The following is a 17156-nucleotide window of genomic DNA, read 5'->3' as shown; positions in this document are numbered from 1 at the left end:
TTATGATGGAGTGAGTTTGGATCACTAGTTTTTAGATGAATCCAGTATTTTAATGCTCTTTTTTGGATGTTAATAATCAATGGATAAAGGCCTAATTCAGCCCTGCATGCATTGTTTGGTGTTTTTCTTTGTAATCTCATGATGTTTTTACAGAACTCTGCATGCAGGGTTTCTGTGGGGTGTTTGTCCCATTTTGTGTAGTCCTGGTTGGTGATTGGACCCCACACTTCACTGCCATAGAGAGCAATTGGCTGAATTACACTTTCAAAAATTTTGAGCCAAATTTTGACGGGGGGATTTATATTGTAGAGCCTCCTCTTTATGGCATAAAAAGCCCTGCGTGCTTTCTCCTTTAGTGCATTCACTGCCAGGTTAAAGCTCCCTGATGCACTGATGGTCAGACCCAGGTATGTGTAGCTGCTGGTGTGCTCTAGGGTGGTGTTACCTAGAGTGAAGTGGTACTTATTTCCCTGAGATCTGGCTTTCTTCTGGAATATCATGACTCTGGTCTTGTTCATGTTTACTGTCAGGGCCCAGGTCTGACAGTACTGCTCTAGCAGTGCCAGGCTCTGCTGCAGCCCCTGCTCTGTGGGTGACAGCAGGACCAGGTCATCTGCATAGAGCAGAAACTTGACTTCAGTGTCATGTAGAGTGAGGCCAGGGGCTGCAGACTGCTCCAACACTGTGGCCAGCTGTTGAATAGTGTTGGGCTCAGACTGCAGCCCTGTCTCACCCCACGCCCTTGTGTGAAGAATTCTGTTCTTTTGTTGCCAATTTTCACACCACACTTATTTTCTGAGTACATCGATTTTATGATGTCATAGACTTTACCCCCTACACCACTTTGAAGAAGTTTAAGAAATAGTCCTTTATGCCAAATTGAATCAAATGCCTTTTTAAAGTCTATAAAGCAAGCAAATATTTTTCCTTTATTAGTTTGATGGACGTGTTTATTGATTAGGGTGTGTAGGGTGTAAACATGATCAGAAGTGCGGTGTTTTGGTAGAAATCCAATCTGACTCTTACTCAGGACACTGTGTTCGGTAAGGAAGGCCAGTATCCGGGCGTTAATGATACTGCAGAACACCTTCCCCAGATTACTGCTCACACAGATGCCCCGGTAGTTATTGGGGTCGAATTTGTCTCCACTTTTATATATGGGTGTTATAAGCCCTTGGTTCCAGGTCTCAGGGAAATACCCAGCTCTCAGTACAAGATTGAGGAGTTTGAGCAGGGCCTCCTGCAGCTTGGGGCTGCTGTGTTTGAGCATCTCAGCGTTGATGCTGTCAGGTCCACTTGCTTTTTTTGATTTGAGGGCCTTGAGTTTATCACTCAGCTCCTCCACCGTGATTGGGGTGTCGAGGGGGTTCTGATTGTCCTTAATACAGGATTCTAAATTTTTTAGTTTTTCACAAATGGCATTTTGAGTTTTTTGTTCTTTGTTTTGTATTTCTTTGTAAAGGTTTTCAAAATGTTTTTTCAAAATGTTTCCATTTTGGATGGCCAATTCTTCTTTTTTTGTTGAATTTAGGTTGTTCCAGGTTTCCCAAAAATGATTTTGGTTTATTGACTCCTCAATTTCGCTGAGTTGTTTATTAATATGGTCTTGTTTTTTATTTCTTAGAGTTTGTTTGTATTGATTCAGTGCCTCACAGTATCTGAGGCGTAAATCTGGGCTGTCTGGATCTTTATGTTTTTGATTGGATAGCTGTCTTAGTTTTTCCCTTCTAGTTTTACATTCTTCATCAAACCACTTTTCTTTGAATTTATTCTTTTGGTTGTTTTTCCGATTTACTATTTTTAATTTAGATTTTTCTGCTGCTTTTCTAAATATGTTATTCAAATCTTTTACAGCCAGAGTTACTCCTGTTTTTGTGTGTTGATACTGTGTGTTTTGAAATGTGTGTATTAGGGTTTCTATTTCATTGGTGCCAATTGCTTCTTTGTATATTTCTGTGCTGTTTGGAGCCCATCTGTAGGAATGGTTTAGATTGTACAGCTTACAGGGCTGTGTCTGTGTGTTGTTGATCTGCTCTGTTCTTTTTATGAACACAGTGATTTGACTGTGATCTGACAGGGGGGTTTGTGGTCTGACAGTGAATGCATTAATAAAGGAGGGGTCCAGGTCAGTGATGGCATAGTCCACCACACTGTTACCAAGAGCTGAGCTGTATGTAAACCTACCTAAAGAGTCCCCTCTGATCCTGCCATTCATGATATATAGGCCTAGGCCTTGACAGAGATTCAATAATTGTCTCCCATTTTTATTTACCACACTGTCATGGCTATTCCTGTTTGTAGTCATGTGCGTGTGGTATAGAGGGGATTGTCCGAATATGTGGCTGTTCCCCTGTGAGTTCATGAAGTCAGGCAGAGTGCCTGTTCTGGCATTAAAGTCACCGCAGAGCAGCACACTTCCCTGGGCCTGGAAGTGGCAGATCTCTGTCTGGAGATCATGGAAGGTGTCTTCCTTGTAATAAGGGGAGTCCGATGGGGGGATGTAGGCTGCACACAGGTAGATATCTGTTTGGCAGGTGACAATGCTACTACTCATTTTTAGCCACAGGTGGGTCTCTCCTGTTCTTATTGGTCTAATAGAGTCGGTGAGCTCCTCTCTGTACCACACAATGATCCCCCCTGAGTCTCTGCCACGTTTTACGTGTGAGTGTTTCAGGGAGGGCACTATAATCTCCCTGTAGCCTGAGGGACAGTGAGTGGACACATCAGCACGGCACCACGTCTCGTGGAGAATAATTATATCTATGTTATTTATATTTCTGATGAATTCAGGGTCTGTGCTCTTCAGCCCAAACACTGACGAACACAAACCCTGAATATTCCAGGAGCTAATTGTAAGCGATCTCATATTTATAATTTAAGCTATTTATAATTATTATCTAGAATAAAATATAATGTCAGAAACATTGAACACAAATCAGTAACATGTTTTACACTATTAAGTATTTTCTTATTATTTGTATTATTTTCTTATTCTCTCTCTCTCTCTCTCTGCAGTCGGGGTAAGGCAGTTGATGTATCTTTCTTTCCAGCAGGGGCATCAATGCAAATACTTGCATTGCACATGTTGTATAGACCTAATGTATTTCAGCTCTTGCGTTTCATCTATAAAACCGCTTCTTTAACTAAAGCAGTTCAGTGAAAACACAGAAATAGCCCAGCTCTTTAAGTACGCACCCAATTATACAGTCTCGCAATGACACGAACCAGCAGCCTGTGAACAAACTAAACCAAGAGAGAGCGCGCATTACCGAGCAAGGTCGAAACCGACGCCATTACGGATCCATCAGTTAAGCTTGCGTAGTAAACATAGGGCAGTTGGAGCCAACATGGCGAACTCTGGTATCCAGTTTCATAACCCTGCTCAGTGTTTCTGCAGCCAATACGCGACAGTTTTAACCAGGAAATGTTGTTTATTTATGCTGCTGATTTTACAGTATTGTATCAGCTGTTGTCTAAACTATTTGATTTGGGTTAAACAGTGTTCGAGTAATTTTACGTTCTTGTTGTTTTCGTTTATTACCTGTGTGGAGTTCTGAGACAAAGTCGCTGTTCTGTTTAATTTAAAACCTCAAACAGTGTGGAGCGTGTCAACTGTAGCTACAGAGAAGTTGAACTTGTCAACTTGAGAAACCAAACGCGCGATAAATGATGCAGAATACTGAAAGAGGAAAGTTACTCCTTGGAAAATAACATTGTGTGTGTTGTTTCTTTGTCACAACAGGAGTGCTGATTATATATGAATGGAAATTTTACAGAAAAAGTGAAAACAAAGCAGGTGTTTGTAACTCAGAAGAGGATTCCGCTACTCGAGTCTCAAGCTAACAGTCAGTGAAGATGGACGTCAGTGTCTCCGTGTCGTTCTTTCAAGACGAGCTCGCCTCTACCATCGAGCACGCAGTGAAAGCGGCTGTAGACACCGTCTTGTGCGAAATCACAAAAGTTGTCGGCGGCAAATTCACTGAATTCCAAATGGAAATGGCTGGAAAGGAGAAAGAGAATGAAAGTCTGAAGCTGAGATTGGAAATATCAGAGAGCGAGTTGAAAGCGGTGCGGGAATGCATGAACGCTGCAGATGCAGACATTAAACAACCTCTCAGAAACATGAACCCCGACTCCAATCAACAAGACTTTCAGAGGAATGAGAACCAGAGATTATTCATCAGAGTTAAAGGTAAGGTTTAATTATTGGATTTAAAAAACAATCTGCAGACCTTAATTAAAACATTTGCTCTGTCTACTTTGCAGATACCTTTATCACAGTGTATCAAATATAGACCCCGAACACAGACCTGTAAATGAACCTTGGCACGCCTGCATCATTGTAACTGAGTTGTAATTACACCGTGTAATTGATTGAGTTGTAATTGTACCGTGTAATTGTTCAATTACAGTTCAATTATTTGTCATACCATCATTATTCTTGTATTTTCACTACATTTTAGTGGTGCAATTTGTTTGGACAAAACAAAAATAAGATAATATAGTGTTTCAGATTGCTGTGTTTTATCCTGATTTTTATACTCTCTGTAATATGTTTTCATAAAAAATAAGAAGTCAGTCTTCAGGTAATCAAAATTGTTTTATTCCGGAACAAAGCAAATCCAAAGACAGCACAGGACGCAATCACAGCAATACTGTAAGCGTAGTTACAGCTCTCAGCAGATTAAATCTTGAACAAAGATGCAGGTAAAAACCTACAGGTCTCGATTGAGCAACGAAAATACATTTTTCAAATATTAATATACTCAGCAAATTACTGCCTACTGGGAGAGGGACAACACCTAGAGGCAGTGGAACTCTCCCTTCACTAATGAACAGAGTTGGCTCCACTTCACTGGTGGCTTGCCAGCAGGCTCTCTGAGACACGGTGCCAAAAGCACAGTTCGCCACTCCTAGCAGAGGTTTGTGGGTTAGATCCAGCTTTAGCTGGCTTGATTATGGACTGTACCTTATGAAACATGCGTAAACAAGGATCATCAGCCCTAGGCCACAACTGCTCTTTGAGTCATGGAAAAACAGTTTCTTATCATGATTTTCAGACATGGAGGCACTTGGAGCTGGGTGCAAATTTACATAGCTAAGGATGGACCAGCGCTAAGCAGTAGATTTTAAAAAAAACCTTACAGGAAAACCACACAATGTTCAGATCCAGAGTTTCAATGATTTAAGAGGCACATAAATCATTTATATAAAACCTTAGATCTCCTTTAAGAATGCAATTGATCCCTGTTAAACCATTCATGTTTCTCAATCACAACTGAGAAACATGTTAATTGTATAATTGATTTACTAAAATAAAAAATGAGGAGGCTTGGTGGTCCAGTGGTTCAAGAAAGGGGCTTGATACCAGGAGGTCCCTGGTTCAAATCCTACCTCAGCCACTGACTCACTGTGTGACCTTGAGCAAGTCCCTTAACCTCCTTGTGCTCTGTCCTTCGGATAAGACGTACAGCCAAGGTTCTATCATAAGTGACTGCAGCAGCAGTTGTTGATGCATAGTTCACCCCCTAGTCCCTGTAAGTCGCTTTGAATAAGAGTGTCTTCTAAATAACTCATTTATTATTATTATTATTATTATTATTATTATTATTATTATTGGCCAATCCTTCATTTTTCATTTACAAGCAGAGTGTACAAACGAGACCACAACATGTTTGTTACATTTCAGTGTGAAGATAATTGTCATGGAACAAAATATCATTGTCACTGTAATTACAGTTTCAGCAAACAATTCTGCTGGGATTATAATTGACCCCCGTCTGCCAGGCATCCCCACCAACACTTCAAGAATTACCAATGTTTGACCACAGCTCACAGGTCAAATTATTAATTTTCTGGTAATCGTTAGGACAGACTTCTGTCTGTGTGTAAATCTGGATGTGTGTAAGCCTTTCTAGGGGATCTATATGTGATTTCTTATTTCATAAAACTGAGTGGGCTGAGCACCGACCTCTCCAGAAGGAGGTCAGCTTGGAGTCACCCTGTTTATGTATCAGTTGAATTCTGAAAAGTCTTTGTAGTAAGGGAAGAGTTAAAATGTGAAATGTGTTTCACGCAGATATTGAAGAGAGACGCGCTTTCAATGAAGCAGAGGAGGGGCCAGTGATAGAAGCTGGACAAGAGGACATCTTTGATCAGGAGTGGTGTGGAAGTATAATAGAGATTACAGGGTTAACAATTGTTGAAAGTATAGAGATCCTTGAACTTGAACCTGTCCACATTAAAGAGGAGGCCATAGAGCTGGAGTGTGATCACATCACAGAGGAAGTTAGTAAAGAAAATAAAGTCAATATGCTGGAGGAGAATATAGTTAAGATGGAATCTAGCCCTTGTGATTATTGTCCATCTGAATTGGTCTGCATGAAACCCAATCAGTCTGTCTCTGAAGACACTGGTTCTAGTGTTGGAGAAGAGGGCACTGTGCTGGGGTCCATTCAGAGGAAACATCACCCCCCTCAGGAAAGAGCTGCAGATGGAAAGGAGGAAGGAGCGATGCCGTCCACGAGCAGCACAGCATGTGAGTAAAGCTGAGTACAGCAATGCAGTAACATGGGGGATGCAGTGGTTTCCTTTAGTGTTTGTGCCAGCAATGTCTGTCTTTTACAACGTATTAACCCTATAAGGACCAAGCTTTTTCAGTGGAATGCTATACTATATATATATATATATATATATATATATATATATATTCACTATATATATATAAGGAGGTCCAGTGGTTAAAGAAAAGGGCTTGTAACCAGGAGGTCCCCAGTTTAAATCCCACCTCAGCCCCTGACTCATTGTGTGACCCTGAGCAAGTCCCTTAACTTCCTTGTGCTCCGTCTTTCGGGTGAGACGTAGTTGTAAGTGACTCTGCAGCTGATGCATTGTTCACACAACCTAGTCTCTGTAAGTCACCTTGGATAAAGGCATCTGCTAAATAAAGAAATGATATATATATTTACAGTAGTATCTTGGAATTGGTGTCCTTTTTTTCAGAACACTCCGGGGAACATTACAAACCATACAAATGTTTAGCTTTTTTTTAACACAATTTTTTTTTTGGTTTTTAATTATTTTTTTATTATGTATTCTTTATATAAAAACATGTTATGCTATGATCCGAGGGACATTACAATACTTCCTGCAAGTTTTGTTAAAAAAAATTGATGTTTGGGCAAATTACAAGACATTATTTCACTCGAGTGATTGCAATGCACAATAAACGTTTATTCTCAGGGTCTCTTTAAGCAATAATTACGGGGGCCCTGAAGTGCAAAGCACAGATACAAATCACAAAAGACAAATACAAATCAACACAACAGAAATCACTTCCCAACAGAAATACATCACTATGAAGGCCACTCCCCCAGATACCCCAGCACAGCCTCCACCTGCTTCTGGAGAAGCTGAAGCTGTTTAGAAAGCATAAGCTGAGTCTTTAGTAACTTAGTTGGTCTGTTATAATTGGTATTGCAAAGGGAAGCCATGCCCTCTCACTTTGACAGAAGAAACATGTGCACAGCTGGGGGGAAAGGTGCTTGTAAGTTGCACAGAGGCGCCGGAACAACCAGTGCTACAGCATCTAGAGACCCCAAAATAATGTTTCTTCAGGTTTCAAAATGTGTCATGACTGCATTAGGACTGTGGGACAGGGATACGTCACCAAGCTCAGTGAGATAGACAAGACAGACCGTCTTTCAGTGCGCAGAGCCTTTACTTTTGCTGTGAGATTTTTTTTTTTTCCAGCATGCGAAATAGACTTGAGGAAATATACAGATAACTTGGATAATTACAGAACGGAAAAATAAGCGCTTTAGAAGGCGATAATATTGTGGATGAAGCAGCGAAAATTATTTCTCCACCACCAAAAAATAAAATAAAACAAGGCAACATATTAAATGATTCCTGCGGAAGCCACTCTTAACAGCAAAGCACAAACACTGACACATTTAAAATGCAGTGATAAGCATACACCAAGACAGAACTATCACCGTGAATGCTGGGGGAAAACAAGGTAATTATTAGTGGTGCAATCGGCATCCTAATTGTGTATTCGATTATTATATATTATATAGTTAAGGTTTGAATGAAGGTACTGTTTAAAGTCGATTTTACAACCAGCTCATAGGGGAGGGGGAGATGGGGGTAAAAACCCCACTAATATGCATGAAATGTTTTATGTGTGGTTGGATTGGCAGGCTCAGGGAAGCATTTGGTTGAATACTTTTTGAGAGAGAGTGGTGAAAAAAACAGCTGTTTTTTTCATTTATTATTATTTTTTTTTTAGAAATGATTAAGGTGCTTTTTTATACACCTGTATCTCAAAAAGTATAGCAAATTAAAAACATTTTCAGCTGTGGTAATTGTGTTCCACAAATGGAAACCCGTGGTTTCAATGTAATGATACACAATGCACACAACGCATCAGACTCCCTAAAATCCTGCAGGATTCTTACATGATCTTTCTAGAGAGAGTCGACAAAGCCACACAACATGAAGAATCACTGCCCTCAGCACTACTGTTCAAATTTGTCCCCACTTCTCCAACCTCAGGGGCAGGAATTAACATTTTTCACATTTGATTTGGCATCAATAAATCAGTTTTTTTTAACTTTACACACTTGGTGTGTGTCTCTTTCTTCTGAGATATTTAGTGTCTCAAGTTGTGTTTTCACCACTGCATTATGTGGCAGATGTGGTTGTTTGATTTTCCAGGATGCCTTCTGCAAAACAATGGAAATTCAATGGCAAAGACTTTAAGTAACGTTAAGGTTTCGTTGCAAAAGTCCAAAAGGTTTGGAAATTGCAAGTTAAGGTAGCCACGCAACCTTAAGTCTACACCCTTATGTGTATATTTCCCGTCACACCTGACATCATCAATAACATCACTAAGCACATGACAGATTTTCCCTGAAGACTGGCCATACGGACGTCACACTGGGAAACCATAGTCCTTGTGATTGGTAAGGCCAGGCGCTGTATAAGCATTTTCATAACAGATCGGTAAATGTTCTTAGGTTCATTCTTAAGTCTTGGTTCTGCCAATTGAATGAAGTCCCGGAAAGGCATTCCGGCTTGGCTGGCTCAGCTCACAAGTGTGCCACTCTGGCTTTTGTCATGCTGGACACAAACCGTGCAGAACCTTGCAAGGAAGCTATAAAAAAGGCCAACAAGATGCTTGGATATATTGTGAGAAGTGTTGAATTTAAATCAAGGGAAGTAATGTTAAAACTTTACAATGCATTAGTAAGACCTCACCTTGAATATTGTGTTCAGTTCTGGTCACCTCGTTACAAAAAGGATATTGCTGCTCTAGAAAGAGTGCAAAGAAGAGCAACCAGAATTATCCCGGGTTTAAAAGGCATGTCATATGCAGACAGGCTAAAATAATTGAATCTATTCAGTCTTGAACAAAGAAGACTATGCTGTGATCTGATTCAAACATTCAAAATCCTAAAAGGTATAGACAATGTCGACCCAGGGGACTTTTTTGACTCACAAATGGAGATTAGATAAAGGGGCAATCGGAACAGAAAATAGGAGGCACTTTTTTGCACAGAGAATTGTGAGGGTCTGGAACCAACTCCCCAGTAATGTTGTTGAAGCTGACACCCTGGGATCCTTCAAGAAGCTGCTTGATGAGATTCTGGGATCAATAAGCTACTAACAACCAAATGAGCAAGATGGGCTGAATGGCCTCCTCTTGTTTGGAAACTTTCTTATGTTCTTACATCTTATTTTTTGAAGGCACAGCCAGTCAAATTGTACAAGTCAAGTTACTTAAAAGTGTGCTCCTTTTTTCTCTGTCATAGTCCTTGTGTTAGCGATTCATCATTCTTTTGTTCTTTTGCGGTGGGGGGTTGCAGCCCGAGATAAAACCATGTTTGTCAAATTACACTTACTTCAAAGATACAATACGCTGTTCACTTTATTAATCACTGTGGTTTAAATGTAAACTTTCAGTATTATAAATGAAATCTACTTTTTAGACATTAAAGCAGCATAAAACTGTCAAAACACAAATTAGCTCAAGTGAATTGCCATTTCCTCACTTTCGTTTCTTTGAAACGGACCATACGAAATTGTTGTTCTAATATTTTACACTAAATCTGTTAGTGATAAGACATAGTTAAGCAACCATCCCTTAAAGCTATATAGTTTTAAATACTGTCATATTTTAAACTGATTAAAGATCGACCAACCAAATAATTGTGTTGTGTTCAAGCAATTGGGCTTTTTCAAAAATAATTGAAAAATGAAACGGAATGTGAGGAAATGGCAGTTTTTATAGTTTTTTTATACTGTTTTGATGTCTAAAAAGTACATTTGGTTTATACTGAAAGTTCACAGTTAAACCACGGCTATGAATAATGAGTAGGGTAAGTAATTACACAGACAAAATTCAATGAAATGCTGACGCATTCACATAATGCAGAATTCGGCATGGCAAGGGAGATGAAGGGAGGGTTCAGTTCTGAGTTTTTTAAGCATTATGAATGTTTGTTCACCACTGCTACACACTGTTAGAAGCCTGTGAACATGAGAGTATATTTGTACATTTTTTTAACCACTCGCCCACAGGAATACTGAGACAGACATTTAGTCCTCATAAGTTTTAATTCACCTTGGGCGAACGGGCGAGCGTTTAATTTCTAACCCTGTTGTTTATAAATCTAATCTTAAAATATCTGCAGTATTAATATTGTAGTTCCGTTTTAACATGACAAACAATGTAATTAATGTAGCTACTGTATTCCTTTGAATTTGTCACACTTTTTAACCATTTTTTGTTACTCAAAAATAGCCTGCGTATACAGTAGTGGTGCGTGTTTTAGAATCGCCAACAAAAGACTACCCAAGTACACAAACAGCAACGTGACTGACTGCCGAAAAAAGTTGAACAAAGCCGTCACTGCCCGAATACACAAGCAGCAACTTGACCTACTGCCAAGGAAAGATGAACCAAAACGTTACAGTCTGATCTCGAATCATCCATGACATACAGGCAGCCAGTTTCAAAGAAGCGTCATGAGCTTCCTGAGGAATTCAAAGAGCTTCTACAATGTCAGCGTTTCTAACTAACAGGACCAGCTTGAACAGATCGAAATGCTGATCAGACCTCTGTATTTTTTGATTAGTCAAGCAATACCACAGTTCACAAATTGGGAGAAAAACAGGTGTGAGTAATCGCAACTGGAAATGAGAAGCAGTACATAATTGTAATGTTCTGTGTGATCGAAGACGGCTGCAAACTGCCAACCATATGTGTAACAGGTTGCATCTTTGTAAATGCATATTTATTTGATGTTTTATATTTTCCACAAATTCAGGGTGTGAAATTTGGGCTGTCGGTAATATGAAAAACAAATGTGCTACTAAATGTAATACAAATAAAGAAAGAGTAGATTTAAAAGATGTTGTTATGTTTCATTAAGTATGCAATTATACTACAGTAGGACTGTGTTCATAGAAACAGTACATTATTAATGTGCTGCAAACATACTCGTGTCAGAAAAGACATACTTTGCTTGTACACTCATAACAATTCTGAAGAATTTCTACCAAATGTTATTCTGCAGATCTCTGTGAAAACAGTTGTTTGTAATGTAAGAGTTTATCTGCTATACTATATAAAGGCTTCATTTCTTTTATATTCTGTTTTTCAGGTGCTGGAGTAAAACTGAAGCAGAGGTGGGGCGTGGAACCTGTCCACAAAAAAGAGGAGGCTACTGAACTGGAACCTGTCTACATTAAACACCACCAGCAAATTCACAAAAGCAAGAAACTATACCACTGCAATGAATGTGGGAGGAGCTTCACTCAATTCGGAAATCTTAAAATACACAAACAAGTTCACACAGGAGAGAAACGTTACAAATGTAATGAATGTAGTCAGAGCTTCACGAAATTGCAATGTCTTAAAAAACACCAGCGAACTCACACAGGAGAGAAACCGTACTACTGCAATGAATGTGAGAAAAGTTTTGCAGTAATAGGAAATCTTAAAAAACACCAGCACATTCACAAAGGGGAGAAACCATACCACTGTACTGAATGTGAGAAGACTTTCAGTGACTTGGGAAATCTTAAAAAACACAACCGAGTTCACAAAGGAGAGAAGCCCTACCACTGTATTGAATGTGGGAAAAGATTTATTCAGTTAGGACACCTCAAAAAACACCAGCAAATTCACTTGGGAGATAAACCATATCACTGTACTGAATGTGTGAGGTGTTTCAAGTATTTAAAGAGCTTTAAAAAGCACCAGCGAAATCACACAGCAGAAACAAGCTAACTAAATGTGGGAAGAGGTTAACTTCTCTGCAGCTTCCATCGGCTGTGTTTGATTCCCGTAGTGGCAGCGTGGCAGAAATCCTAAACGAACGTGTTGGCAATTAAAAATATCATTGAAGTCGCCGCTCTGGCTCTAAATAATTGAGTGATGTCATTATGTGAATTTCAGAAAGGAAACTGCATTTCCCAGGTACGCACTGTGCTGAAAACCAAGGATACAAGCGTGCTTGGATAAACCAGTGCAAAGGTAGCGGGCTGTGATTGGCTCAGGATTCTGTATGGTATGGACAGTGAGCTTAGTCAAGGGGTTTCAGTGAGTTTGTAGCAATTCCCATGCTACATAATGTGGGTGTAAGTCTCACCCACCTGTCCCTTTAATTAGGGTCAGTAGCCTGGCCAGGTTAAAACTTCATTTCCCATAGTTCCTTGCAACCACCCTCTGTTCATCCTCTCCCCATTGGCTCATTCAGATTTCCACCCCTCCAATCTCAGAGCTCCTTAGTAGCCAGCACTTGTATTAAAGCTGGCTAATCAGGCCTGAGGGAGACTCCCTTTCTCAGAGGAATCCATTAAACTACAGCATTTTCTTTACTTAAATTTCAGTGAATCCATTACCATCCTTAGATAATTCCAGTGCATCCATTCATTTTCTTTTGTTGCTGCACTTTGTCTAAACTGCTCTTTTTGTTTTCACTGTTACTTGTTTAAGTTTAGCTGTTTTTCTAGGTCTGTTTAGTGTTTGTTGTTTTATGTGTGACAGCCTCCATTTTTTCCTGATCCTCCTGATTTTTTCCAAACAACTGTTCACCATTCAACTCAACACTACTGGACAGTCTCAACAATTTCAACGTACTCAATGTTTTCACCATTCTACAATCCCCATCATTTCGGGACACTTTGCTGGACTGCCTTATTTGTGGGTGAGATCATTTCTTTTTTGTTTGGATTTTTCTACTTTAATTTGATACTTTGTTTCCTGTATTTTTTGTTATTTTGTTACTTTGTATGGATTTCAATTACCCTGCTATTACTGGACTTGTTGGGCCTACCTGTCATTTTCCCACCATTGCCATAGAGACTGTTAAATGTAATTGTTTCCACAAGTCACTGTTTTTCATCTGTATCTATTTATTTATCCTTGGTCTTTATCTGTGTGTGTTGTGTTTGAGAGTGTGGGTTTATTGGAGACCCTCCAGACACTACATTCATTTCTACTTGGTGATACTGTTTAGCCTTCTGTTTGTCCCTACATACTTATCTGTACCAGCTTTATTCTTACCTGTTACCTGCAATTATTTGAATTCCTGTCTTATCATTATTCATTTAATTCAGTTGTTCATTTTTTCATTTGTTGACATTATTGTTCACAATAATAAACCGATTGTTCGTGAAATTGACACCTCTGACGTCCCTGCTTTTGCTGTCTGTCACTCTTGCTGACTTATTTAGCTATAGGAATAGGGCCAGTAGTATCTCCTTAGGGAGGACAGTGCAACTGCTTCTCAGTTGTGCAGAGTGATCGTTACAAGTTGTGCTTGGAGTGTTATTGCAAATGGAATGTGTTCACTTCTGAAGTGAATGTGAAATAAAATCTTTAGTATTCTACATTTCAAATCTATAGGTATTCACAGAATATTCGTTATTTTTTAAGACACCTGTATCTTAAGAACATCAGAAGAACATAAGAAAGTTTACAAACAAGAGGAGGCCATTCAGCCCATATTGCTCGTTTGGTTGTTAGTAGCTTATTGATCCGAGAATCTCATCAAGCAGCTTCTTGAAGGATCCCAGGGTGTCAGCTTCAACAACATTACTGGGGAGTTCTCAATTCTCTGTGTAAAAAAAGTCCCTCCTATTTTCTGTTCTGAATGCCCCTTTATCTACTCTCCATTTGTGACCCCTGGTCCTTGTTTCTTTTTTCAGGTCCCCTGGGTCGACATTGTCTATACCTTTTAGGATTTTGAATGTTTGAATCAGATCGCCGCATATTCTTCTTTGTTCAAGACTGAACAGATTCAATTCTTTTAGCCTGTCTGCATACGACATGCCTTTTAAACCCGGGATAATTCTGGTCGCTCTTCTTTGCACTCTTTCTAGAGCAGCAATATCCTTTTTGTAACGAGGTGACCAGAACTGAACACAATATTCTAGGTGAGGTCTTACTAATGCATTGTAAAGTTTTAACATTACTTCCCTTGATTTAAATTCAACACTTCTCAAAATATATCCGAGCATCTTGTTGGCCCTTTTTATAGTTTCCCCACATTGTCTGGATGAAGACATTTCTGAGTCAACATAATCTCCTAGGTCTTTTTCATAGTTCCCTTCTTCAATTTCAGTATATCCCATATGATATTTATAAGGCACATTTTTATTGACTCAGTGATCTTGTTTGTTTTAAGTGTGTTTATTATTTGTTTGTACGTTTTAGTTTTATAACATGAATGTGAATGGTACATAACGAGATCCAAACAGCTGAGTTTGCCCAAAATATACGGCGTGTTTATCATGGTGTAAACGATGACTTTGCTATTGAAATCAAAGGGAATGGCAAATGGAAAACGCTATTTGTCCGTGTGACAGAGTAGCGTTGCGGGCCCAGATGGAATCGGCTGTGAAGGAGACTCAGAGGCAAGGAAGCTGTAGTTTAAGCGCTGCTGCACCGTTTAATAAACAACAAATAGATCAAAAAGTTGAACAAACAAAAACACTGCTCACAAAGCTAAATAAAAAGGTTTAACAAAACAAGTAACAAACACAATAAACAGGAACAAAATAACCAGCTCAAGGACCAAAACAAAAGGTTTAAACAAAATAGAAAAAACACAACCACAACCACAACCACAACCACAACCACAACCACAACCTTCACCTTCACCTTCACCTTCACCTTCACCTTCACCGCTAACAAAATAATAACACCACAAACCCTTACCAAAAACTCCTCCACCAAACAAAGGATTTTTTCCCCTTTTTTATACCATCTGGCTGGAGCCTAATTATCATCAATGATTCAATTAGCTCCAGCCACATTCTCACATGTATTTTGGCAGGGCTTGGAAATTAACCCCATCCTGCCAACCACCACCAAATCACCACAAAACAATATTATTTACAGGCAGGGCCCTGCCCTGCCACAGTTCGATATAAACGCTGCCCGCAGTAACCCTGGACGGTGTAAGTGGTGGGTACTGTACTTACACAGCTTGGTTGTCTTGCTGTTCACTTTGAAGAGAGTGGATTTCATTGGTGTTGTAGCTGGCACTCTCACACATCCAGTCTCAGATCAGCCCAACAAAACTTTATTATATGTTTCATTGTCCTTTTGAAAATGAAAACATATGCTACATGTAAGTAATTCATTTTGTGATATGCAAAACTTAAAAATGTGTTTATTTAGAAGTATATGTATATATAAGATGTAACATCCCATGTATAGTAATCTCTGTATTTTACTGTATATATTCATTCTTTCCATACATTTGATATAATCTGTGAAAATAACAGTAACTGTATTTGTTTCATACTGTGTGTTTTTCATTGTTAGTGCGATCATTTATTATACAGACATAAACGTGTCAAACACAGACCTAATGTAATGTACAGTAAGTATGAGGAGGCGCTATCAGATCAATGATTAATATTTTAATCTAATATGAATCTGTAGTGTGGACAGACATATACTGTAATAATCAAATGTAGAAAGTAAGGAATTATATATATATGTAATAACTGTATTATAATAACTATGTAAATATGCTTGCTAAATGATTGGGAAGTAGTGTAGTAATGGCTTTCTGCATAAGGTATTAATTAATTTTATAGTAAGTTGCTTTAATATGCTTTTATATTAAGTTTCTATACAGTATTGTGTAAGTTTCGAGTTCTTTCATTTCCCATTGGCAAAACCAGCTACATGCAGTTTTGCATGGTCTAACATGACTCAAAGTCACAGATGGGTGTCTGAGCTAAACGCCAAAAGGCAGGAGACTAGCATAGACAGTGTGAGATGGAGGAGGGGAACTGAAAGACAAGATGGGTGCTTCCTGCTATGTACAACGTGGCACACAACACATCATGGACAGAGCACACCCCCTTTCCCTCTTTCCCCCGCAGAGGGAATGTGCAATGATAGAGTGGAAACCCTTATCATTGGACAGAAGTAAGACAAACGGGAGGGGAGTCACCAGTTGCTTACGACGTTCTAAATATCAAATCTTGTCAAGTTTGTAAGTCTTTTTCCTCCCTTTTTGAACTGACTCTATGGATATCTGTGTTTTCTGATACAAACATATGCACTGAGCTGTACTGAGGCCTGGTCCAAATTCAGTTTGTAACTCATGCTTATATGATTGTATTGGAGATACACCTTTCTTTTATGTAAAGTGTTTTTGAATTAGAGACGCTGCTGCTCCTCAATGCATTTCTACTACAGATGCATGGCTCAAGGCTGAGGCCGGTTGCATACTACTCATGGAAACAAAGTCCATTTGAGAGAGGGTATGATTGATGCCTTAAGCAGCTGTTGTGTGTGCATTGGGCCATTCTTACAACTGAACCCTTTGTAGGGTTTAATAAAGTTATTTTACACACAACACACACACACCCATTAAACTCCTACTGGACGGGCAGATCAGAGGTGTATCTGCCCAACGATTGGTCTGCTGGATAGCGGGCCTCCTGCACCGCAATATGGACACAGTTAAGGATGATAAACTCATGATTGCAGACATGCTCCTCACTGATGGAGAGCCACATGAATGCACATACCAGCCTGATGAACCAGATATCGTGTCTGACCAACAGGAACTGAGCCAGGTCCCCTTGTACAGTGATGGTTCCAGGTATTGGCTGGA

At 39.4% G+C, this 17156-nt stretch overlaps 3 protein-coding genes across 3 annotated transcripts in view; 1 reads left to right on the top strand and 2 right to left on the bottom strand.

Moving 5' to 3' along the window:
- LOC131724953 (oocyte zinc finger protein XlCOF26-like) overlaps window positions 1-17156 on the bottom strand; it is a 275201-nt gene that overhangs the window by 154647 nt on the left and 103398 nt on the right. The gene's annotated exons all lie outside the window — the stretch shown is intronic.
- The window catches only part of LOC117971128 (zinc finger protein 397-like), a 186936-nt gene that overhangs the window by 87063 nt on the left and 82717 nt on the right, over window positions 1-17156 (bottom strand). The window lies entirely within an intron of this gene.
- Window positions 3394-13200, top strand: LOC117971135 (zinc finger protein 892-like). The gene is made up of 3 exons (XM_059018038.1): window positions 3394-4192; window positions 6080-6538; window positions 11673-13200. Exons 1-3 carry the CDS (start codon window positions 3856-3858, stop codon window positions 12299-12301), a joined length of 1425 nt encoding a protein of 474 aa, XP_058874021.1. The 5' UTR covers window positions 3394-3855; the 3' UTR covers window positions 12302-13200.

Source organism: Acipenser ruthenus, chromosome 58 (assembly GCF_902713425.1).
Source record: "Acipenser ruthenus chromosome 58, fAciRut3.2 maternal haplotype, whole genome shotgun sequence".
In the NCBI taxonomy this organism is placed as follows: domain Eukaryota; kingdom Metazoa; phylum Chordata; class Actinopteri; order Acipenseriformes; family Acipenseridae; genus Acipenser; species Acipenser ruthenus.
This window is presented reverse-complemented; position numbering and strand designations above follow the sequence as displayed.

Excerpts from the sequence above, each read along its gene's own strand:
- LOC117971135 (XM_059018038.1), top strand. The coding sequence starts at position 3,856 with ATGGACGTCAGTGTCTCCGTGTCGTTCTTTCAAGACGAGCTCGCCTCT. Across the intron at positions 4,193-6,079 it reads ATTATTCATCAGAGTTAAAG|ATATTGAAGAGAGACGCGCT; the intron begins GTAAGGTTTAAT and ends TGTTTCACGCAG. Across the intron at positions 6,539-11,672 it reads GTCCACGAGCAGCACAGCAT|GTGCTGGAGTAAAACTGAAG; the intron begins GTGAGTAAAGCT and ends TCTGTTTTTCAG.